Source organism: Narcine bancroftii, chromosome 3, assembly GCF_036971445.1.
Source record: "Narcine bancroftii isolate sNarBan1 chromosome 3, sNarBan1.hap1, whole genome shotgun sequence".
NCBI lineage: Eukaryota > Metazoa > Chordata > Chondrichthyes > Torpediniformes > Narcinidae > Narcine > Narcine bancroftii.
This window is the reverse complement of record NC_091471.1, coordinates 203761917-203788275: the sequence shown is the minus strand read 5'-3', so window position 1 is coordinate 203788275 and position 26359 is coordinate 203761917. Positions and strand designations below refer to the sequence as shown.

At 39.5% G+C, this 26359-nt stretch overlaps 1 protein-coding gene across 18 annotated transcripts in view; it reads left to right on the top strand.

Moving 5' to 3' along the window:
• Window positions 1-26359, top strand: part of slc10a7 (solute carrier family 10 member 7) — a 199254-nt gene that overhangs the window by 119352 nt on the left and 53543 nt on the right. For 6 of the 18 annotated variants that reach the window (XR_011354073.1, XM_069926355.1, XM_069926359.1 and 3 more), the window contains exons 6-7: window positions 20578-20613; window positions 26015-26098. Coding sequence is in view for 7 of the 18 variants with exons in the window: in XM_069926355.1 (XP_069782456.1) it covers window positions 20578-20613; window positions 26015-26098 (120 nt within the window). In the remaining 11 variants the exon portion in view is untranslated. Of the gene's footprint in view, window positions 1-16427; window positions 16450-20577; window positions 20620-26014; window positions 26099-26359 lie in introns of those variants that run through there. The other 12 variants (XR_011354077.1, XR_011354075.1, XR_011354074.1 and 9 more) reach the window with 6 other exon arrangements.

The window sequence follows — 26359 nt, the reverse complement described above, 5'->3', positions numbered from 1 at the left end:
CCTCCATAGAGAGGCATTAGTGAATCCTTAAATTTTCGATAGAACTCAGGTGGGAATCCGTCCTCCCCCAGAGATGCCAGCTTGTAGCGCACTCAATGCTTTCTCAACTCTTCCTCTGTAAGAGGAAGGTCTAGTCCCTCCTGCTCCTCCGAGTTTAAGCTTGAGAGATCTAATCTGGCCAGAAACTCATCCATTTGATTAGAATACCCAGTCAATTCAGATTTATACAGTCCTTCATAAAATTCTTTGACTGTGTCATAAATTTCCTTTGGTTTATGTGAGATCTGGCCATTCCTTGTTTGTATTGTTCTAGAGGCTTGTTCTGCCCTTAACTGCCAGACGAGGACCTTGTGAGCTCTTTCCCTAACTCATAATACTTTTGCCTCGACCCCGTATGGCCCTTCTCCATACTATACATCTGAAGAGCATTGTATTCCAATTCCTTGTTTATAAGAGCTCTGCATTGATCCTCTAAGCCTGATTCCTAAAAATTCTTCTCTAATTGGGTAATGTCCTTTTTTCATTCCTCCATCTCCCTCATATAATTTTTCTTGACCATCTTTGTGTACCCAATTATCTGGCCCCTCAAGTATGTCTTAAGGGTATCCCACAGAAGGAATTTAACTGTAGTAGAGGAGCAGTTTGTCTCACAAAACAGGGCACTTTTGGCTCTTATAAAATTACAAAACTCTGGCTTTTTTAACCACAGGGTGTTAAGACACCACCTGTATGCTGTGTCCTACTTATCTGGCATTTCTATAGTCAAATCCAGGGGGGAATGGTTTGAGAGAACCCTTGCCCCGTACTCGACTTCCATGATCCTACCCTCTATATGGGCTGAAGCCAGGAAAAAAGTCTATTTTGGAGTAGGAATCATGTTGCTTTGAGTAAAACGAGTAATCTCTCTCTTTCTATCACACATCTATCAAATTCAACTCTCTCATGCAGTCAATGGTGGCTTTCGCCGCTCTAGTCCTAGTTATCCATTTTGTGGATTTATCCAGCACAGGATCCAGACATAGATTAAAGTTGCCTCTGCCAATCATAGGAAAATGTCCTGTATAAATTTTTCATCTTCATAATTGGAGGAATAGACATTCACTAGGGTCCATGATTCTGAATATATCTGACAGAGTATCATAACGAATCTTCCTGTTTTGTCTGTAATCACCTTCTGCACCTGCACTGGAATACTCTTCGTCACCAGAACTGCTACCCCCCTTGCCTTTGAGCCAAACGAGGAGGATATGACCTGACCCACCCATCCCCTTTTTAGCTTCTGATGCTTCCGCTCAGATAAATGCATCTCTTGGAGGAAAGCCAGATCTATACCCATCTCTTTAATGTGTATCAAGACCCTTTTTTGTTTCGCCGTCCCGTTTAGGCAGTTAACATTGAAAGTAGCATACTTTACACTTTTAGCCATTACACCAGGGCTCCCTCTCTAAATATTTTCACTCCCTCTCCACCGCCACACCCCCTCAGACCCAATCTCTTACCATCTGCCCGTTGGTCCACTCCATCCAAGCTGCAACAGGCCCGGGGGGGGGGGGGGAAAGGACACCACATACCCATTTGCCCACAACACCACAACATACATACCCACTCACAACCATACCCCTCCAAATAATAAAAGGGAACAGATCTCCCACACACATCATATATGAGTCTCAGCTATCCTCTGCTCACACCTCTGGTGGTCACTCTCCTCCTCTCACTGCCTTTATGTATCTTTACCTTTGCAACATAAAGGCACTGTTTGACCTGCTGAGTTTCTCCAGCATTTGTGTGTTTTTTCACTTAACCACAGTGTCAACAGAATCCTGTGTTTTACCTCACATACAATCCTGCAGGCCAGGCAGAATTTCTATTTATCGGTGGTGCTAAAAACTGTACTCAAGAAAAGATATCATATACAAAAGAAAGAGAAATGTAAATTAAGAAGTAAGTGCAAACAAACTGTGCAATAACTATTCAGTAAATCTCTGATTCAGTGTTGTTTAGGAGACAGATGATGGAGGGGTACCATCCTGGTAGTACACCTTTGGCACCTGTACTTCTTGATGAGAGTAGCAAGAACAGAATGTGTCATAGGTGGTATGAATCCTTGATGATTGCTGCTGCTTTCCTGTGCAGGGCTCCACCTTGATTTTCTCGATGGTGAGGAGAGTTTTGCATTTGATATACTGGACTGTGTCTACTCCCTTTTATAAGATTTTCCTCTCAGAGCTATTTGTACCTCCATCTGTCCATTATCCCTTGCTTAGCTGGCTCCATTTATCATTTTCCTTACTTATCAGATTCCAGAATCTGCAGCATCTTGTTTCCACTTACCACCTTCCAATCTCTGTCTCTATCTTCATACTTTCCCATCGCGTGATTAATTTGCCCCCTTTTTCCCGCCTTTTCCTTGTCTGTCTCTACCAGCCACTGTCCCCTAATTCCACTCCTCCCCCATTCCATCCACACCAAGCTACATCAGCTTTTGCCTCACCTCATTGAACCTTTCACATGGTAGCAAAAGTCTCATTCCTCGCTCTCTCCTCTTTCTATTGGCTATATTCACTATATGCTCTAAGCCCTGCTGCAGAATCTTGACTATCCCTTTGCTTCCATGGATGCAGCTGGATGCTGAATTCCTCAAACAGTTTTTATTTTTGCTTATAATACTTCTTTCTCTGTCTCTGGCATGACATCAGGAAACAAAAGTTGCTGGCAAGAAATTACCATAGTAGTTAGCGCAATGCTGTTAAAATGCTAGTGATCTAGGTTTGAATCTGTCACTGTCTGTAAGGAGTTTGTATGTTCCCCCTGTCTCTGTGTGGGTTTCCTTCCAGTGTTCTAGTTTCCTCCCACCTTTCAAAACATGCAAGGGTTGTAGGTTAATTGGATTTAATTGGCCAGCAGGGGCTCAAGGACCAGAAGGGCCTGTAACCATGCTGTATGTATGTCTAGAATTTTAATCTCATTCCTGTGTGTCATAGACTTCATTGCTTATGAAGTAATTTTAATTTAATAGTGTTATCTTAATGTAAATAACCTGAAGTTAGATCTAAGTTAAATAATTAAAGATCCTGCAACATAGCTCATAAAATATGCATCATTTTATAAGCAACTTAAGCAACATTTCATTGATTTACAGATTTCAAAGCAAGTTTGTTTCTAGGACTTTATAAGGAGCAAAATAAAATATCTTCCATTTTAATGAATTATAAGACCAGGTTTTTACATGAAATGAAGCAGTGGATTTGTGAATTACATATTGTACAAATCATGCATTTCAATATTATGGAGAATTGAACATTCAATTGCAAACCCTTAATGTTAAAAATACCATACACTTACGTACTTTATTTCTGGTACATCGATTCTATTCCCTGCGATAATATAAAATTTGAAAAGTTCATTGATTTTACTGTCAATTCCCACCCTCACCTCCACTTTAAACGGATCATCCTTTACAATTTCTGCCTGCTTCAACAAAATTTCGTGACTGGACACATATTCTCCTATCACCCCTATCACTCTCAACACTCACACTAGCTATATCAGTTTCCTCGTTCTGCTCTCTCTCCCGCTCCCATCTGACACTCGCTGGGTCATTTCCCTTCCTATTCTCCTCTTCTTGTCCCAGCGCTCTCTCATCTGTTTCTCCCAAGCACCTACTATTTTCCCTTACTGCACATATATCGTTCTGTATTTCATGCACCCATTCCTTTGTTTCCTCCACTCTCTCCTGCGCAACTCTCTTAAGTCTCTCCTTCGCCTCATGTAGTTCTGGACCTGTTAACTCAGTGACATTCACTATTCCCTCACTTATCTGCATCGTTGGCATCTGGGGAATAGGATAAGGTGGTGGCAATGTCTCTGGTAACTTTGGATATAGCGGGGCTGACGGCTTAACCTCCCCCGTTTTCTCCTTTGTGATAGGGGATCCCTTTTTAATATCATGTTGAAGGTTCGCTTCCACACCCATGCAAGCCAATGTCATATTGTGTAAATCTGCCCTTCTCTGTTCCTTCACTTCTTTCTGCTGTTTAAGCCTTCTTCTATTCCATATATATCCTTGTCCCTTTGCCTCATGTTCCCGTACCTCCTTTGCCGCTTCCCTCTCGGCTTCTCCTAAGTACATTACCAGCCGGATTTTTTCAAACCCTCGCGGTACCTTCCCCTGACTCTGCAGCTCTTTCCATATCTGTTTGTACCTCCTCTCCCTTCGGTAATCCTCCCAGCAATTGATTCCTTGTTTTTTCCCACTGTCGGTTTACAGCTGGGGGAACCCATCTGTCTTCCCCGAACTCTTGCCCTACATCCCTAATTACTCCTTCCATCTTATGTTCCGATTTTTAACCCTTTAGACTTCGTACTTCACTGGGTCTCTCCCCGGTAGGATTTTGCCACCCTGCAATCTACTTCGACCCTTCCCACGTTATTATAAACACCAGCGGCACACTGTACACAATCCTTAAACAAATACTTATTATAAACTATTATGATACACTACACGATTCTTAAACAGATACTTATTATACACTATAGAAACAAATAACTATAACACAATACACCTTATACAGATACTTATTATACCCTACTATGGTACACGATCCTTAAACAAATACTTATTGTACACTATTATGATACACTATTCTTAACCAAATACTTATTATACACTATAGAAACAAATAACTATCACACTACACCTTATTCTATTTGGCCAAGTGTCTAAACCTTTATCTCTAACCCCGTTCTACTAGGGGGGACTCTAACCCCCTTTTTCTACAGGGGATTCTAACCCCGTTCTACTAGAGGGACTCTAACCCCCTTTTCTTGCAGGGGACTCTAACCCCCGCTTCTTACAGGGGACTCTAACCCCAGTTCCTTACGGGGGACTCTAACCCCCGTTTCTTGCAGGGGACTCTAACCCCTGAAGCTTTATTCTTTGGCTTTAACTAGGACTTTTGCAGAGTAGTGACAACACACAATTTTATCGTTGCCAATAGCAGAACTTCGTTTAAACAGGCGTCTGCTTACCTCCTTTTGTTGAATGGCCACTTGTTGTTATCACCACACCACAATCGACCGATGTTTCGTATCTTTTTCTTCCGTCACTTCTCCATCTTCATCACGTCGGGGTCACCAAATTGTCGGACTCTGGCTTTACCTTACTCTTAATTTAGTCTATGTGTGGTCTGAGTCCAGCGTGTTCTTTGAATGAAGTGATAGGAGAAGGTATTCGGTTCAACAGTCAATTTATTATACAGCACAAGAATAAAACTTAACAGAGCTCTGGGTCAGTCGTTAGTTCATAGGTCACCTGCACAGTGAGCTATTCCCCAAGACTGACCCCTATTGTCTAGTTGGCTCAGTTTATATAGATCAACCTTATCATACAGAACAAAAGTTGGCTTCCTTTGCTAGATCTTTTTGCATAAGGGTTATCACAGTCATCTCCTGTTTTGCAGATATCTGGGGTGTAGCGCTCCCATCTTAATCCTCCAGGCCAGACTATCCTGTTGTTTTGATCAGAAATTAATTCATCCCCAGATATTTCTAATCACCATTCTGTTCCTGTCTGGCCAATTTCTGCTGTTCTCTTTAACACCTCCTCATGCCTTAATCTTCCTCCTAGACTGGTTTTTCATTCCCTTTGTTTCTTGCAGGCCATTCTTTATTCTGGTCTGGCCTGTGTCTCCTGTGCTACTCACCACCTCCTTCAGTTTGAGCATTCCTCCTAAATCGTTTTATGCATTTCCTCTCCCTGTATTTGGGAGCAGACAATTTTGCTCAGCCAACTTTGCTCCATGCTGTGATTGCCACTTAATCACATTCCTCTTTTTCCCTGAACCATGCAGTAAATATAAAATTATTAATTAATCATTTCTTTCATAATGTTTTAACCCCTAGATTCCAACACACTGTAGTAAGTTGTAATACCTCCACCCTCTAGCTCAACCTTGTGGATGGGAGTGGAATCTCCACTGAGGTCTGGTTGTGAGGACTTGGAATCTGTACCCTCCATTTTGAATGTGTGTTTATCTCTGTTTGAATATATTACACATTTAGCAACAAGGTTGGGATTATGTTTTTAAAATTTAGCTGCCTGTTTAGTTGGAAGGGCAAGGGATACCAGAAAAGGTATTGTGAGAGATGAGTAAAAACTGATATAAAAATATGAAGATGAGGAAACTAGTATAGATATATGTGTAATGAATAAAGCCAGTATGAATAGGATAAGAGTAGTTATTAGAATGTAGGAAGTAAAGTTAGTCTGAATAAGATAAGGGTCTTCTAGCCTTTTAGAATTTTAGAATCAGCAAGTTCACCAGCATGAATAAGATATGGCGAGCTCTCCACTGGCCACCGTGACAGAGGTGCACCAAAGAAAAGGTACAAGGACTGCCTAAAGAAATCTCTTGGTGCCTGCCACATTGACCACCGCCAGTAGGCTGATATCGCCTCAAACCGTGCATCTTGGCGCCTCACAGTTTGGCGGGCAGCAACCTCCTTTGAAGAAGACCGCAGAGCCCACCTCACTGACAAAAGACAAAGGAGGAAAAACCCAACACCCAACCCCAACCAACCAATTTTCCCCTGCAACCGTGTCTGTCTGTCCTGCATCGGACTTGTCAGCCACAAACGAGCCTGCAGCTGACGTGGACTTTTACCCCCTCCATAAATCTTCGTCCGCGAAGCCAAGCCAAAGAAAGAAGAAGAAAGTTAGTCTGAATAAGATAAGGGTCTTTTTCTGCATATGCAATTAGTAAGGTAAGCCTTAGACTGTATTAGCAAGTTCTGCATATGAAGAGCAAGGCTGTGTTCTCGCACCAATCCTCTTTTCAATCTTCTTCAGCATGATGCTGAACCAAGCCATGAAAGACCCCAACAATGAAGACGCTGTTTACATCCGGTACCGCACGGATGGCAGTCTCTTCAATCTGAGGCGCCTGCAAGCTCACACCAAGACGCAAGAAAAACTTGTCCGTGAACTACTCTTTGCAGACGATGCCGCTTTAGTTGCCCATTCAGAGCCAGCTCTTCAGCGCTTGACGTCCTGCTTTGCGGAAACTGCCAAAATGTTTGGCCTGGAAGTCAGCCTGAAGAAAACTGAAGTCCTCCATCAGCCAGCTCCCCACCATGACTACCAGCCCCCCCACATCTCCATCGGGCACACAAAACTCAAAACGGTCAACCAGTTTACCTATCTCGGCTGCACCATTTCATCAGATGCAAGGATCGACAATGAGATAGACAACAGATTCGCCAAGGCAAATAGCGCCTTTGGAAGACTACACAAAAGAGTCTGGAAAAACAACCAACTGAAAAACCTCACAAAGATAAGCGTATACAGAGCCGTTGTCATACCCACACTCCTGTTCGGCTCCGAATCATGGGTCCTCTACCGGCATCACCTACGGCTCCTACAACGCTTCCACCAGCGTTGTCTCCGCTCCATCCTCAACATCCATTGGAGCGCTTACATCCCTAACGTCGAAGTACTCGAGATGGCAGAGGTCGACAGCATCGAGTCCACGCTGCTGAAGATCCAGCTGCGCTGGATGGGTCACGTCTCCAGAATGGAGGACCATCGCCTTCCCAAGATCGTGTTATATGGCGAGCTCTCCACTGGCCACCGTGACAGAGGTGCACCAAAGAAAAGGTACAAGGACTGCCTAAAGAAATCTCTTGGTGCCTGCCACATTGACCACCGCCAGTGGGCTGATAACGCCTCAAACCGTGCATCTTGGCGCCTCACAGTTTGGCGGGCAGCAACCTCCTTTGAAGAAGACCGCAGAGCCCACCTCACTGACAAAAGGCAAAGGAGGAAAAACCCAACACCCAACCCAACCAACCAATTTTCCCCTGCAACCGCTGCAATCGTGTCTGCCTGTCCCGCATCGGACTTGTCAGCCACAAACGAGCCTGCAGCTGACGTGGACTTTTTACCCCCTCCATAAATCTTCGTCCGCGAAGCCAAGCCAAAGAAAAAAGAATATGAAGAGGTTGTAGCCCTGAGGGTCGGGAAGGTGTGAATTAGAACAAAGGCGGGTTTGTGAATAAGGACAATAAGGATAATGACATGATGGGACACCGACAGGATACCCCCTGGTCCTCCAAGTTCACAGAAACAGACAGGATTAGGCAGACAGGATTGCCTAATGCCAAACCCATCCAGTTGGCAGAAAAATGTAAGGGGGAGGGTATACCTATACTGAAATCAACTGTATAAAAGTTGGGTAAGCCCTAGTGTATGTGTGTATTTCCAGGGTAAGGGGAAGCACCCAACTTTGCATTGTTGTATAATAAATGTTCTTTGTTCTCAATTTTTGTCTCGAGCAATTTCTGTGAAGGTACTTCTGTTTCTTACAGTATTTTGGACATTTTTGAACAGCTAAAAGCTGAAAGATTTGTTTTTCAAAATTTGAAAGCACCTGGTGAGGCAGATCCAGGCCCTGAACCCAGGATGGCAATACCCAGTGGTTTCATCAGAAGACTTGGCGAGTTCCAACAAAATAGGAGGCATTTACCATTTATGTGGAAAGTTTAGATATGTTCTTTGCTGCAAATTATATTGTTGAATTTGCAGGCTCTAACAAAGAGATATTACAGCAAAATGAAGCTATTGTCCAGGAAAAGGGCTATATTTCTGACTGAAGTGGGACCTGCTGTTTATGAGCCAGAAAAACTTGTTGGCTCCTGGAAAACCGAAAGATACGGCATTGGAAGACATTCTTACAAAGCTAACTGAACATTATGACCCCAAACCATTGGAAATAGCTGAGAGCTATAGATTCGGTGCTGCTTGACGGCAACTGCCAGAAGAGGACATAAGTAACTTTATTATTGTAATAATGAGGCTGTACATACATTGCAATTTTGGTCTTTTTCAAGATCGTGCCTTTGTTTATGGACTAAGAAGTGAGAGGATTTGAAGTTAATGACTATGTCCAATCTGACATTTGATTTAGCCTATTCCACGGCTTTGTCCATGGACCTCGCAGAGAAGGGTTTCCGGGAGGTGAGAACGAGTCAATGTTAACCAGCAGTTGAAATGAATATGCTTCAGTCTAGCAAGCCGATGCACCTAGAGTCAGCAAAGAACAAGAGTCACCAGTCACCAAAAAGCAGCAAAGTGTCGATGCTAGCATGTTACAGATGTTATGGGGCTCATGTGGCGAAGTTATGCCCTTTCTTAAGGGCAGAATGCTATGTTTGTCACAAAATTGGTCACCTGGCGAAGGCCTGTTGCTAGGCAAAAAAGGCCAAGGGAACAGCGACAACAAAGAATCACCAGTCACTGTACTTGGTACAGGAACCAATGAGAGATGCTGAGCCGTTAAGCCTGTACCCTATATACAGCAACTCCACATGTCACACAGATTGTGTCCCAAATATGATCATACAATTTGAATTAAATGTAGAATCTGCTATGATGGAAATTGACACTGGTCCATCGGAAGCAGATGGAGCTAAGAAGTTATGGAGGAGAAATAATTCCTGTTTCAGGAAGGGTTCTTGTATCTGTTTGTTATGAGAGTCAGCATGCAGAGTAGCCCTTAGTAGTGGTGAAGGAAGAAAAACTGGCCCTGCTAGGAAGAAATTGTTTGCAGGAAACAAAGCTTAATTGAAATACAATTTTCCATGTTTGAGTGTCCAGTTGATGTCATCTCGTGTCATTCCAAGGTATTCAGCAAGGAAGGAGAGCCAATTTCAGGCTACCAAGCTTCAACTCCAGTGCATTGTAAAGCTCATTCTGTACCATATGCACTAAAGGACAAAGTTGAAAATGAACTAAAAAGACGAGTTAGAGAATATTATCTCTAAAACAAAATAATTCATGGGCAACCCCCATTGTTGTTTTACCAAAGTCAGATGGTAATAGAATTTTTGGAGATTTTAAGGTAACAGTAAATTGGGTGCTGGAAGGTAGTGTTCCAAATACCATGCCCATGGCAGAAAATATGTTCAGTACACTCACGGGTGGTCAAGTTTTCACCAAGATGGATTTAATTAATGCCTATCTACAATTAGAGGTAGAAAAAGAGTCAAAGGCATACTAACAATCAATACTCATTAGGGATTAAACCAATACAACTGACTCCCATTTTGTGTTTCGTCAGCCCCGGGGATTTTTCAAGGGGTAATGACCCAAATCCTTAAGGGTATTGAAGGTGTGGTGTGCTATCTTGATGTTATTCTCATTTCAGCCCCAGACAGGATGACGCATGATGAGAGTTAGAACATCTCGAAGCACACGATGTACGTGTGAAGGATTCCAAGTGCAAGTTTTACAAAGACTCATTTGAGTACTTAAGGCACAGGATAGACAAGGAAAGTTTACACCCCACCAAGTGTAAGGTTGATGCACTAAAAAAATGCACCCACTCCTCGCAACATCTCAGAGTTCAGATCCTTTTAAAGGTTAGTAAACTACATGGCAAGTTCATGAAAAATTTGTCAACAATTTTGCATCCTCTAACTGAGCTCTTAAGAAAAGAGGTGAAAAGGAAGTAGACGCGCTCTTGTGAGCAAGTTTTCAAACAGTGTAAAGCACAGTTAGTTGAGGGTAAAATGCTGGTACATTATGATGTGAGTAAGCCAGTGAAACTAGCATGTGATGCTTCTCCCTATGGTGTAGGTGCAGTAATTTTTCATGGGCTAGAAAATGGGGAGGAAAGACCCATTTCGTTTGCATCTAGAACCCTTAGTGCAGCAAGATTTGCTTTGATTTTTGGTGTTAAAAGGTTCTACAAATATCTTTATGGTCATAAATTCACTATAGAGATAGATCACAAGCCCTTAACAGTGATTCTACACCCTCAGGCACATGTATCAATATTAGCTGCCAATAGCATGCAGAGATGGGCATTGATATTGTCCGCTTATCAATATGACATTCAGTATCGCAAGTCTATGGAGCACAGCATCAGCATTGCTATGTCCAGATTACTATTAGAATCTGATGTTGTTCCAAATAGAGAAGTTGTGTTCTTCTTTTCATATGTAGAAGAGTTGCCTGTTACATCAGAAGACATTCGTAAAGCTACACGCACAGACAGAATTTTGTCAAGAGTAGGAGAGTGTATCTGAAATGGTTGGCCATATCAGTTGTCTGAATCAAGCCATTCTTTGTGCATAGTAATGAAATGTCAGTAGACCAGGGTTGTAGATCAGGAACTAAGGTGGTTATTCTGATGAGATACAGAGCTCAATTACTAAAAGACATGACCAACATCTGGGGATGTGTTTGACAAAGAGTTTAGCTAGAAGCTACGTATGGTGGCCAGGTCTCAATACAGACATAGAGCAGTGTGTCAAAGAGTGTAGTACATGTCAGTCAGTTGGAAAGAATCCACCAACACTTCCTCTACAAGCGGGATTTGGCCTATCAGGATGTGGCAAAGAGTACACATAGACTTTACCGAGTTGGAGGGGCAGAAATTGTTCATTGTGATGGATAGTCATTAAAAATGGGTTGAGGAGTTTCCAATGACCAAAACGATATCCAGCAAAACAATGGATGTTTTGCGGGGTTTGTTTGCATCATATGGATTTCCAGAGGAAATAGTATCCAATAATGGACCTCAGTTTTGTTCAGAGTTTGTTCAGTTCCTAAAAAAATAATGGTGTAAAACACACTATTTCAAAAATGTAAACAAACATAACTTTTTCTTTAAAGTAGGAGTTGTAATAAGTTGCAATACCGCCACTCTCTACCTCCACCTTTTGGATGGGAGTGGAATCTCCACTGAGGTCTGGTTGTGAGGACTTGGAATCTGTGGCCTCTATTTTGAATAAACCTGTGTGTTTATCTCTGAGAGAATATATTACAGGCACAAGCGTGAGAGTTAAGCGCCCTGATGATATTGAATTTGTGCCCTTAACTCTCGTGCATGCTCCAACCAAACTCCAATACACAAACCCACCGTACATACGCCAACTAAAGACTCGCATATGTCTACAGGAATCAAAATGGCCACACCAGGCCTTCAGACCCCGGGATGCCGACTAACAAGGTAAGTACATAGATTTTGGCTCTTACTTGCCCTGTATCCCTGTTATAGTTTGTCAAATACAACATAAACTGTGTAAATTTTATATATTTTCTTATTTTTTTAAAATTCAGTCATAAATGCAGATGGACTTAAGTTGAGTGGGTCGTAAGTCAGTATGTACTATATTTAGTTGGGAATAGAATTATTACAGTAGTCCTATACAAAATATCCAATAAAATATGCAAATATATTCCTAGAGTTAGTCATTCTTGTGAGCTGGGAGGAGATATTTGGGTGCTTCATGCTGGTTCCACTAATTATGAAGATGTATTCAAGTTCTCCCTCTAGTTGCTATCACTGAAATGATTTCAATGAGTCACTTTTTAGGAATAAAACTTCACATTTTTAATAAACACTTGCCACTTTTTTCTGTAAAATTGACGACTAACATCCGTAATTTTCTCACTGGTGGTGGTGGGAACTTTTAACAGAGATACTTCTTCCTCAGACTTCTCATTGTTCTGCAGCGTGACAATTATGTAAAATAAGGTGGAAGTAATTAAGCTTTCTCTTGCAACTGGGCTTATTTTGCCATCTACTGGCAAATCAATAGAGTTATATTTCCTTGCTGAGAGAATGCATGAATGAAACGTATCTGCTGATGGAAACCCATGTGTATGAAATGAGTGAATGCAACATTGAAACCCCAAGTTCTTTGCCAGAACCATTACATAAGCAGTGTGAGAGGGACCACAACTTTGGATGGTTTCTTCTCACACTGGAGTTTTTAAACATAACAGCATGGATTTTCTTCTCCTTTAGTAAGATTTTCATTTGAAAGTCAAATCTGCTTAGCTCTGACCCAGGCAAGGGCAGTCCCCATTACAAAACGTTGAGATATATTGTGGTCTCATCTCCAATCCCGAGGTAATAAGTGTGCAACAGTAGCTCAGTGGGTACTGCACTTGTCTCACTACAAAGAGGTTTCGATCCTGACATGGGTGCTGACTGTATAAAGTTTATGTATTGTACTTGTGACTGTATGCAAGCCCCTGGTGTGGACTGGATTCCTCCTACATTCCAAAGTTGGATGATTGGTTGCAGAACACAATTTTGCTGGAGCAATTCAGTGGGTCATGCAGTATTAATTAGACAAAAAAATGTCAGTTTTTGGGCTAGAATCCTTCATCAAAGTTCCTCGAGCAGATTGTTCTGCTCCAGATTCTTACATCTACAGTCTCTTGAGTGAGATAGATTAATTGCCTTTTGTAAATTACCCCAAGTTTATGTTGAGAGGGTGTAAATCAGTGGTTCTCAACCTTTTTTTCCCACTCGCATACCAATTTTAAGTATTCCCTCTGCCATAGGTGCTCTGTGATTAGTAAGGGTTTGCTTAAGGTGGGATGTGAGTGGAAAGAAAAAGTTTAAAAACCTAATTAACTAATTAGTGCACGGTTTCATAACTCCAAAGGTAATGGGCCATTGACAATTTTTCTCAAGCAAAATATTTCAGTAACGGGGGCGTGGCAAGATGGCATAGGGAACAGACGTGCCTTCCAGACCTCTCCTGACTCTGATTTATTGTTTTGTCTTTAAGTGCCCGTTAAAGTTCTTTTAAAAGTTTATAAATAATAAGAGGTGTTGGATTAGTACCTAATGGTTTATAGGCAAAAAAAAGGTAAAAGAAAACATCAACAGACTGTTAAAAAACTACATTTTCTGAAATTGTCTGAGCCTACTTGTTTACAAGAAGCCAGGACTCAGCGTAGAATGGATCCAGAGGAAGACGTACAGAGTTCGGCATTGAAACTCCGTTTTAAGCCGGTGAGGCTCTTTGAAGGTCGCATTCAACAGCTTTCAGACCAAAGAGCTGGACGGGTACCAGTATTTCACACAACGGCCACTGTGAGTGGTAATGCCTCTTGGTTCCTCCACAGGTTTTCCTCCCCTCTCACTTTTATGCTTGGTATCTCGCAGGCTTGGTGTCATGGGGGTGGCATTCGTGGGCCATGGCTCCCCCCCTCAATTGAGTTATTGTGGCCCGTCACCCACCCATAGCAGAGTCAATGGGACTACGAGGCACCTCTGGATATGAATAGGCCCTTTCAGGTGGACCACGCAGAAGCCTTTTCGGGCTGCCACCTGAAAAATGAGTCCACAAATTAAGATCTGCTCCTGCCACTGCTCTCACGGCGGAGAGTCCACCTAAAAGGGCCTACAGTTTCAGAAAAGGGTCCTGACCTGAAAGGTTGACTGACCATTTCTCTGCATGGATGCTTCCCAGTCTGGTGAATCCTTCCAACTTTTCTTTGCGCAAAATTAACTTTGCAGTTAATTCTTGTGTTTTTCTAGCTAATTTAGCTTATTTCATTGCTGATATAGCAGGTATTTGCCACTAGAGTGAGCAGGTTACAAATGTTTGAATTCTCATCTGGAATTGGCGCAGACTTGAAAATTGCACTTGTTGCCAACTGCAACTTGATTTTTTAATAAAATCAGTTGTTTACCATTACATAAAATTTACAACTTTTTTTATTATATTTCTAATTTTAGCTAATTCTAATTAATGTAAAACAATGATGGAGTAATGTAGAGAATAAGAACAATAATTATGCTTCAGAACACCTAAGATCATAAACAAGTATCAATAATGCCTTGATATTTTGGTCATTATTGATTGCCTATGCAACCCTACTGAATCCAAAAGTTGTTTCTGAACAGTTCATTATGAAGGTTGGTTCATGCATATTGGCTGATATTTCAATATCACAGTTGTCTGACTGACAAATTCCTGTTTATATAAAGGATTTGTTGTGTTACAAGACCAGAGGACCCCAAAACCGAGCAGCAATAGAAATTCACCAAGACAAATGGTTACTTAAACAAAAGTTGATTTTAATTATCTTTAAACATGAAAACAGAATCACACTTTAACTATCACTATTAACTAACCTAACTTAACCTCCTTCTAATTCTAAGTGTGTGTAAGTTTAGAAAAGTTCTTTGGTTTACAGTCCAATCTTTCTCACTCTTTCAAGTTCACTGGTTGCAGGCAATTCTTCTACTGTGCACAGAATTTAACATTTATGAATTTCACCAGGCTTCGGTGCTTGAAAGGTAAATTATTACCGCTCAGGAAAGTTCTTGACGGTTTTCAGAAAGAGATTTGTTGTTCACTGGACACCCACAACTGATTCCTTTTTATCGGCCACTTCAGTGTCTTGCCAAAGAAACTTGCCCCAATAGGGTTCTCCAGATGATAACCTCTTTCTTTCAGGTCACCACAGAGTCCTTTTTGTTTCTCATATTTCAAGTGAAACATTAGGCAGCCAGTCCTCACCTCTTGTATGAACCACAAGGGCTTTGACCAGGCTGAATTAAGCACTCACAACCCATCTTCCAAAATGGGGTTTTTACACAAGCTTGCCAGATTGTCCTGTTCCAGTCCCAGCAGTGGCTCCTGACTGTAAAACTGCAGAATTGATCTCTTTCTCTCTCTCAGAGAAAAGCCTGTTTGACCCCCTCTCTGCTTGCAAAATCCTCTTAGAACAGCAAACAGCAATCCCAGACAGCCTGCGGCTCCGAACCTACTCCTCCGAATTCTTTCAACTGTTGCTTTTCAAAACAACAATCCATTAGTGAAGTCCCTTGGGCACTCCCCAAGCCTTTTGCAAAGGCCTTTGGAGTCAGCCAGTCTAGCTTGAGCAGAGCTCTAGTATTTTAAATGAGAACTGTTTTGAAGTGTTTGTATGTGACCTACACTAAAAAAACTTGCCACATTTTATCTCCCCAAATCATATCTATATGCAATATAAAACCAACATATTCTGTCACAGTAGCATGATCATTATTTAAAGGTACAAAATATGTTTCCTGTAAAGAAACATAGAAAGCCTCATTAATTGGTTTTGAATCTTCCAAGTTATTAATCATAATTGATTAATGTCACAGAAAGGACATCAAAATCAAAGATAAAGAGATCAGGAGGAATGTATTCATATTGCATGTTGTTGCAACAGTTAATTGTCTCACAGAGTAGTTGAGGGGAGAGTAGATATACATTTGAAACAGTTGCAGACCTGAAGTTCTTGAAGGAATGCAGGGTAGTGAGAAACATACTCTGCATACGTTTTACATATCTCTTAAACCAACTAAGGACTGCTGTGATGGTCAAATAACCTATTCTGAAAGTATTTCTGAATCGATTAAAACACAGCTATCAACAAATATAGAATTGAAAGAGCAGCGTGCACAATTTTTTATGGGTTTTCTGATAAGACTTTGTAATTTGTGAGATTGTTCTTCATATCATCTGTGAATCCATCTCTCATGTTGTAATGTATTGCATGGAGCACTAGCCTTAAACACTGACTTTCAGCGGGCACTGCTGACATGTGTATTATTCAATTTCTGTTGTTCTCCATCTTATTGCAGATCTTTCGTTTTGTTCTCTCTATCCATTTTCCTGCAACTTTATCTCCAACTTCCCCATTTTTGATGTAAGTTTTTATTAACACTTCCTCATTAAACTAGGTTGCTCTAAACTCTGGGAATATTTTCCTAATGCACCAACAACCCCCCCGCTGCCACCCCACACACACACACACACACACACACACACACACACACACACACACACACACACACACACACACACACACACATCATTGGAGTGTCCATTCATTCAGTAGAAATACTCCTTTATGCCTGGAGAAAAAGTATTTTTTGTATGATAGTATGCCCTTTCCTACGCTGACTGTAAGGACAGAACCTGGGAGGTTAAATGACAATAGCCGCAAAAACTTGCAAAGGATTCATTTCTGAACATTGGATGTTATTGAAATAGTCAGCCCAATGATTGGTTAATTCATAAAGTGAATTGTTAATTGGTTCCTTTTAACAAAATACTCATTTGTTTTCCATCTGAACCATCAAGTCCATTTCTGCCATTGAGAGGTCAATTATTTTTCCATAAAATCTTCATTTTTTTTCTATTTAGTCATCTTGAAGATAACAAATATAGCTTGGTCACAGTTTTTGGTGTGGTTAGTTACATAATGATTTTTGTTTGGATAACTTGATATTAAACAGAGTAAACTTGTTACAAACTTGTTCTTACAATTGCTGCAGTACAATAGAGAGATATTGATTATGCTTGTCCAGCAAATATCAAATTGAAGAAAATGTTACTGACTTTTATGGAGGCATATCGATTCTAAATCCTTTCAAAATTTTTGGCCTGTTTAATGGCAGACGATACTAAATTCCAAAGAAGGACTGTGGCATAATTAATGGCCTATTTTGAATTTTGCACTGAAGTCGAGGTCACTATGTCATAATGGAGAAAATTCTCAGGAAAGTCTGGCCCATGGGTTTCAAATCTAAGTGGAAATCCTTGATGCAAAACAATAACAAGTAGATTGTATCGTAATAACAAGGCACTGCCAAATTTGTGAAGGGTGCCCAACATGGACATGAAATTAAAATACAATTATTGATAGTATTGTTTATTTATATAGATCAAAATACATTTTACACTCCATATTAAATAATGATGAGTATATATTTTCATATCCATAAGTACAATGCATATATGCACTGTAATTCCTCTTGCTACATAGGTATGTAAAATACATCAATAAATGATAAGTATAAATAAAATTAACACAGATTTTAAAAATTGATATAAAATGTTAAATATTCACATTTGCAGTTGGTGGAAAAAAAAATGTGATGTTACAATCGTGCAGACAGTTCTTTGGTCCTGGAGCAGTGTTCCAGTTCAGATGGTACGGGAAGGTTAAAGAACCTGATAGCTCTTGGGAAAAAATGTGAATCTAATAGTACTGATTTTTTTTGGCTTCTGCATTTTCTACCCAAGTTGAAGTGAGAAGTGGATGTGACCAGGTTGGTGGGGGTCCTCTATTCTGTGGTTGCCTTGTTAAGGCAGCACCTCAGGGGGATGTCTGCAATATTGGAGGACAGAGCCTCTGATAAAGCTAGCCATATTTGCTACCTTCTGCAGACTCTCTGCAACTGGGCACTTGAATTTCCACTGTGCACTTGAGGAGGTTTTAATAAAGTATGTCACTTCCCACCCCTTAGAACAGGGGTGTCAAACTCAAATTCATAGAGGGCTAAAATTAAAAACTTGGACTAAATCATGGGCCGAACTAAATATTTATTGAAAATTTTCAACAACATCTGCATGTTTTCTCTTCTTTCAACATATGTAATGTTAAACTTTTTCTTATTAAAATAAATGTTTAATAATAGTTTTGGTTAAACTCTTTCCAGAAGAAGCATTAACAAATGAGAAATAAAATATTCAATAAATAATATTTCTTTAAGCTCTTTTTAAATGTATTTTTTTCACAAACCAACAAGTCAAAAAAAGTAACAACTTGCTTTAATGAAAATCCAATCTTTCAACTATGAACAGTCCAAAGTTAACCAAAGAAAATATTAATCCAAGCTTAGCTTGCTACACTGTGATTTACTCTGATGCACCTGGGTCTAAACCAGATACTTGGCATCTCTTCTTAGATGCATGTTCATCAAACTCTGGGGTCAGAGTTTGCCTCCCACCTGCCTTGAAAGGTCCTGTTTTCTGTCTTTCGTTTGGCCATTTTTCGTAAGGGGTTTATTACGTGTGATTTGGGCGACAGGTCGCAGATGCTAATGAAAGTAAAGAGAGGAGGTGGGGGCGATTAGCGGGCTGACGGGCCGGTGCCAACGCATTTGCAAAGCATTCTGGGATTTGTAGTATTAGCTGTGCATGCGCTAATCTGGCGCGGAAGCCAGCGAGCCAGCTCTAATACATATTTGATAAGATCTTGCGGGCCAAATATAATTATATCACGGGCCAAATTTGGCCCGCGGGCCTGAGTTTGACATGTGTGCCTTAGAAAGTAGAAGCGTTGGTGAATCTTCTTCACCCTTGCCTTGACATGTTGGCTCCAAAAAATGTCTTCAGAAAGATGGGCTCCTAGGAAATTGAAAGTTCCAACCTTCTCCAGCACTGTCCCATCATTTTTTTCTCTCGGTTTGAATTCTGTTTTAAAGGGTCATATAGTCAAATTTACTTTTAAAAAATCGAATAAAATCTCTATGTAGAATATATGTTTCATTATCCTCATAAGTAAATTAATGCATTTGCTTTAGTTGAAAGGAAACTTACTGTTTTGTTCCTGTTATTTATTAGCAAATTGAATTGGGTCTGACAGCACTGAAAAGCTAACAACTTGTGGATTCTTTGTAATTTTGCATGAAAATGTAATGAAATTTAATAGTTCTGTCATCATGAAAAATTATGAATTACCAAGTAAATGAAATTATGTGTTTTAATTGCTTTTTTGACAGGTTAAAAATTATATTGCTAACATATTTTTGGTTCAGTAATTTAATATGTATTTATGGAACAAGTATTGTCAATTGTGATATGTGTATGTTCAAACTTGATTCCACATTCCACCACTGACCTGCAGACCTATATTAATCACAATTTTTTTTAAAAATACAGTCTCATTTCATCCTGACACTGTATAGTCTCTTCAACTAATTTGTGTTTTTCGGCCTTAACATCTCACCTGTCCCTCACAAAATGTATCACCTTAATTTTCCCCCTGAAATAGTCCCTTTCTCTGCAGCCAGTTTTGTTATCACAGAATGGGTATTAAGAGTGGAAACAAAAAAACAAATATTTTGATTTATGATATTCAAATGACGTTTCTATAAACCAGATGTTCTGTGAAGACTAATACTATTGTACACATAGAAGGACAGAGTCATACAGACAGAACAGCCCCTTCATCCCTGTGATTGTACAGATTCTATCCCCAATGTGTATATGTACAGATTGTACTGTAGGATGACTGTGATTGGCTGATAGTGTAGCCACGCCTACTGGTAGGTCTTAAAGGGTGCTCCTAGCCAGATCAGATAATTCTGGACTGGTCGACCTACATGTGATATGCTCTAGTCTTTTAGTTAATAAAAGCCTTTGGTTTGGATCAACAAGCCTTTGATTTTTTCGACGCACTCTACAATCCCATCTTTGTCCATATAGACAGAGTTGGGAGTCTGGACTAGTCCTATTTGTCTGTATTTGGTCCATATCCTTATAACCCCATCCTACACATGCATACGTGCTGCGTATATAAACACACACACACACACACACACACACACACACACAGAGTATATCTACACATATTTGTGTTTGTGTGTCTTGAACACTGCAATTGTGTCCATTTTGACAGCTTCCTCTGGTAAGACGTTCCAGATACAGGCTAATCTCTGAGTGAAAATGTTTGTAGATGGGCTTCCCATGTGTGCATTAATACATAACCGATTTGAATTCTTCAGAAGGAAGGTGGTTCAATATTCATTGTGTTGGGAGTTAAAGGATGTAGAAAGAATACACGACTGCTTGATAAAGTATAGGACAATGTGCTGAATCACCTCTCACCCCTTAGAAAGTGGCTTACCTTTCTTTAAGGAGAAGCTCCACTCAAAAAGTAAAGTTTAAATGCCTTTCCTTTGAGGAGTAGTGGATCTAATAATTTAATATTTGTTTTCACAGGGAATTATCATTACACCATTATTATTACTGCTGTTTGTGAGTACCTACCATTTTATATGTTTTGGGTGTTTCAAAAACTCATGTCCAACTGTAATGTACAAAAACTGATACCTTTTTTTGGCCTAAGCAATGAACTAGCATTACAAGTAAGTACTTAGTCTTGTGCTAATCTTATACATTTAATTCCGATTATCCGAAAACCACTTTACCGGAATTTTCAATTATCCACAAAAATGTTCGCGGCGACATGACGTCACAAGTTGAATTTTTTTTACTCAAATGGGTCTCTGAGAGGCTGTTAGCATCATTTTAAATCCAACTGAACTCTCATGTACTCAAGTGCACTGTTAATGCCATTTTGAATCCATATTAAATGTTGCTCCATTTATCTTATTTTTGTAAGCAGAGATCACATTGTATTTTGGTCAGCATTAAACTTTATTTCATGCTTGAAAAACCTTCCATTGTTCTTTGTTGTTGTTTTAACTGCTGATACAAGTATTATGCTGATACTTTTGGGCTGGGATCAGAGGGGCGACCTCGGGCTCCCCGGCTGGTTCAACGACAGCGGTGGGGAGGTGTCAGGGATCGGAGCGGGGACCTCAGGCTCCTGGGCAGGTTTGGTGACGGAAGTGGGGAGGTATTGGGGATTGGAACGGGGTCCTCGGGTTTCTGAGCAGGTTTGGTGACAACGGTGGGTCGGGAGGTATCGGGGATCAGCGCAGAGACCTTGGGCTCCCGGGCAGGTTAGGCGATGGTGGTGGGGAGGTGTCGGGGTTGGAGGCAGCTGATACAAGTATTTTTCTGCTTAAACTGGGCTGCAAAATGCAGTTAACCAATACACGTCCAGTCCTGAGTGGTTTGGATAATCGGAAATGTACTGTACCTTTTTCTTACTGTTGTATTTTGCTTACGCAATCTTTATTTTTATCTTTATTACTTTGTATCAGGATTAAAGAAATTGACAATATAATGTATAAAAGTATGCTCTGATTAAAAGGCTCATAATCATTTTCTAAATTACAAAATGCAAAACAATATAAACCATAAAATGTCTGAGATCTGCATATACTGGTTACTTCATATCAGCAATTCTCTCATGTAAAATCTTTATTGTTCACTTTCATTATATATAGCAACATTAATTATACTGTTGTTCTGATTATTAAAGCGAATGCATCATGCATCTAAATACCTATTTTTCATGGGTTAATAATAGTGGAATACTTTTCTCAAATTGATGAAATTGCAAATTCTTAGAGTAGATTTTTAAAACTTGTTAAAGAGAAAACGTTTTGAAATTTATATGCTAACATATGACTATCAAAGGGGAGGATTTATGCAGACCACACAAAAGAAGGGTAAATTTCATCCCCTTGGACCTTTCATGGATGGAGCAGAGTGTACATCTTAGTGATGGAGCAAATGGACTGTAGATTTGTTTCCATGTTGTCAGGATTGAGCAGTTGTAAATCAGAATGGATGATTAAGAGCTATAATTTCTCAAGCCTCAATAATTGAGAAAAGATTTAATGAAATAACTTTTCATTTATAAAATGAATAGAATATCAGGAAGTTAAATTATTTCCATTACTGGGATTAATAAATCAAGGAACAGAAAATCATAATAATAAAGAAAGAGGGAGACCTTTGTAAAGCATTATTGACATGTGATGTAATCTTGAGTAATGGATCATCTGTATTATTTTGTAAGATTCTAGATAATTGCTCAAAGAATATAAAATGTTCATTAAAAATCAGGAAAATGTGTTGGAAAGAAAAGAGGAAAATAGAGCTATGCATAATCAGTTCCTGAAAGAACTTAAATTCATTTCATACAAGAATCAAATAGCCATCTCTACCCTGCTAAAATTGCTGTTTTATCATTGTACATCATTCTTTGTTTTAACTGAGGTTGGTATATTCCAATGTTTCTTTTCATTTGGTATTAACCTCCATTATTAAATCTTTGTGTTTAACATGCATATGAATATTTATTTCATTTGTATTGTGTTTTTGACAGCTACAATTTTCTACCAGATCTCTTGTGTTTAAGATTGAGCTCAAAAAATGTAGATTTATGCGGTAGATCAAAGACTATAAAGTTGAAGTTGAACCAGTGATCTGAAACAAATATTCTGATGAATTAATGTCCTTTGGTGTAATTTTACAGTTGATTTATAGTAATCTCATGGAGATTTACTAGGGCTTAACATCCCATTCTAAGGAAAAACAAATTACTCCTCTGTCCTAATAGAATCATGTAATCTGGATTCAATAAAATAGCTGACTTCAATCTCCCTTGGAAATCAAATTGTTTTAAGTATTTCTTTAACCATCCCTTTCTTCTTTCATTATTCATTACTGCACTTCAAAATCTCACTATGTCAAATAATGTCTGACAATTGTTAAGTGTGAAGAAGCCAGTTTTTCAAACAGCATTGGATTGTAATGTTGGTGGGGAAGTGGAGCGACTGAAATTGAAAGGAGTCTGTAACTGAAGGATGGCTTATGATTGTAGTTGGATATGAGCAGTGGGAAAGCCAGGCAATGATGTATTATTGTGCACAGGATAGACTAAACGAAGCTTAGCTTAAAGAAAGTTGAGGTTGGAGGGTATGACATTGAAAGTCATGGAGCGACGTTTTGGATGGTGATGGGATATTGGTGCCCAGAACCCTGGAGATCATGGAATTTTGGAGTGAGAGGTCATTTTTTTGAATTAAGTCATGGACTGAGGAGGGAAAAGACAGGATTTGATGTGGGCACGGAAAGTTGGGCAGGAAATGCATGGAGATTGGGATTTCTTGAGTTGGGGGGGGGGGTTGCAAAGGATAATAGTTTTTGACTTGGCTCAGTCAGACGACAACCCAGTAGTGAGCTAGGAGATAAAGGTTGTCCAAGAAGTAATTAACATGGTCCAGATTCCATTATGATTCTCCAAAGGTAATAACGTATATGGAACAATATCCTTTAGTGTGACTATAAATGTGGAAAGAACGTGGGTGATTTGTGGTCCATTTTGTTTCTGGACAGCCATTAATTCACCAGTAAATGGTCATTATCATATTTTGCTGTGGACAAAAGAGGCCGTTGAATTTCTAGACAATTAGCACAACAAAAATGAGAGAGTTAGCAGATGCCCATAGCCATTTAATTAATGAAACCAGCATAATGTTGCCCTGCTCTTTTTTTAATTTTTAAAAAATTTTTCACACTATGAACCATATTGACCAAAATACACACACAAACATTTCCCTCTTGAATATACACAGTCTCATTTTCTCCCCTTTTCCCCCCTCCCTTCCCTCCCTCCTTCCCACCCCCCTCCCCACCCACTCAACGTTCAACATACACGATACATTAAACCCATTAAACAATGTCATCACACAACGAAAATAAACAAGAAAATTGTGTCATCTCCCTTTACACACTGGGTCAGTTCATTTCATCTTCTTCTCATTCTGTCATTTTAGGCGGTGGAGGTCCGCGGTAGGACTTCTCCATTGTGTTCCATGTACGGTTCCCAAATTTGTTCGAATACTGTGATGTTATTTCTTAAATTATATGTTATTTTTTCCAATGAAATACATTTATTCATTTCTATGTACCATTGCTGTATTCTCAGGCTATCTTCTGATTTCCAGGTTGACATAATTCATTTTTTTGCTACAGCTAAGGCTATCATAATAATAAAATCACAAAAAGCAACATACCAAAATATCCAGCGATCTTTCTTCTAAGTAATATAAGAAGTAAAGAACTTGGACTCGATTTGGATGGAGCACAAAAAAGGTTTATTATGATAGCCCTGCTCTTCTTGAAGGAGTGTTTTCTGATACATTCCAGAGATGTTTGATACAGGAATATTTCAAATTGTGAACTTTTATATTTAAGCAATAGATATGCAATAGACATAAGTCTTGTTCATTCCATATAACATTGCAGCACAGAAATATGCTCTTTGTTCCTTCTAATCTATGCCAAACTATTTTTCTGCCTAGTCCCACTGACCTACACCCAGCCCCTAGCCCTCCATGTCCCTCCCATGCACCTGTCCAAATTTTTCTTAAATATTAAAAATGAGCCCACATTCACCATTTCAGCTGGCGGTTCATTCCATGCTTGCACCACCTTCTGTGTGAAGATGCTCCCCCTAATGTTCCCCTTGAATCTTTCCCCTTTCGCCCTTAATCCATGTCCTCTGGTTTGTATCTCACCAACCCTCAGTGGAAATAGCCTACCTACATTTACTCTGTCTATTCCCCTCATAATTTTAAATACCTTTATCAAATCTCCCCTCATTCTTCTACACTCCAGGGAATAAAGTCCTAACCTGTATGACCTTTTTTCCAATGGTGGTAAAATTTTAACAGCATGATCAGTTTTGATTACCACCAAACAAATCCCTCGGTACTGAACATATTGTCCATTAAGGTTATTGCTGAAAATTTTAAAATAATAAACTAAAAATAAATTATGGCCTCTCATCTTTCCTTCCATTCTTTTTGTTTAATTAACTGTGTAATATAATTTCTATTGAATTTACTATTTCATTGTGTAAGTCCTGGTTTCAGACTCCGAATCACAAACTGAAGATTTTTCAGTGTGATTGTTGAAGAAGGCAGAGTTGCTTACCCTATTAATGCAAGTCCCAAATCCAAAATGGAGAGAGCCATTCTGAAATGCAATTCCTCTGCAAAAGCACATTGAATGTATTCAAGTGTAACAAACTGCTAATCCGGGTTACTTGTTTCTGATAAAATGTATTAACTGTACCAAACATGATAAATCATAATGTCAAATTATTGCCTGGCAGTGTACCTCTGGTTTACAGACATTTTTTTAATTTGGAGTTGCAGCATGGTAACAGGTCCTTCTGGCCCATGAGCCCATGCCACCCAAATACACCAATTAACCTTTAAACCCCGTACATTTTTTGAGGGTGGGTGGAAACCAGAGCACCCAGAGGAAACCCATACAGGCACAGGGAGAACATTTAAACTGCTTACACACAGCAGCAGATTCAAATTTGGACTGCTGGTGGTGTAGGAGCATTGCGCTATAACATTCATATGTATTATGTATATAACATATACAATATATGGGCATGTAAAATACTTGGTTCTGAATTCTTCTGCAAAGTAACTGATAAGCCCAAATTATAGTATTGTTGTATCTCATGATGCCAGAAATAATTGTTTATGCAATAATTTGTCCAGTCTTATAAAAAAATTATATTGTACATGTGCACCTTTTACATAACTTTAGTTTTCAACACGTTTATGATTTGTCTTTATGTGCCCAACCTCTACAAAAAGGTAGTGACTTTTTTTCTCCTTTTTATGTTATCATGAGATGTGAAGATTGAAGGTAGAATGTTTGGATTGGTTGTATAGTTCCTTTTTCATTTTTTTTGTGGTTTTTGATTTTGCAGCTGGGATCTTCATCTGCTGTGCCGTTTACTTCCATTTTCTCTCAGCTGACCATGACTGTAGTAGTTCCACTAATTATAGGGCAGGTAAGTACGACCATAGATATTTCATGTTTCCCTCTGTGATAGCTTTTCTCCAAACTTTAAATGTGAATGTACTCAGTCAAGCAGAAATCAAGCTTCTGATTTAAGAAAAAAGATCCCTATATTTTTTCTGGAATGTATTTAACATGTAATATGTGAATTTCATCTTAAATAAATCCATCATCTCATTTATCAGTATCAAGTAATGTTTCATTTCATGATGTTCTATCTATGAATGGAATTGTAAGGGCATAAAATTTAAGA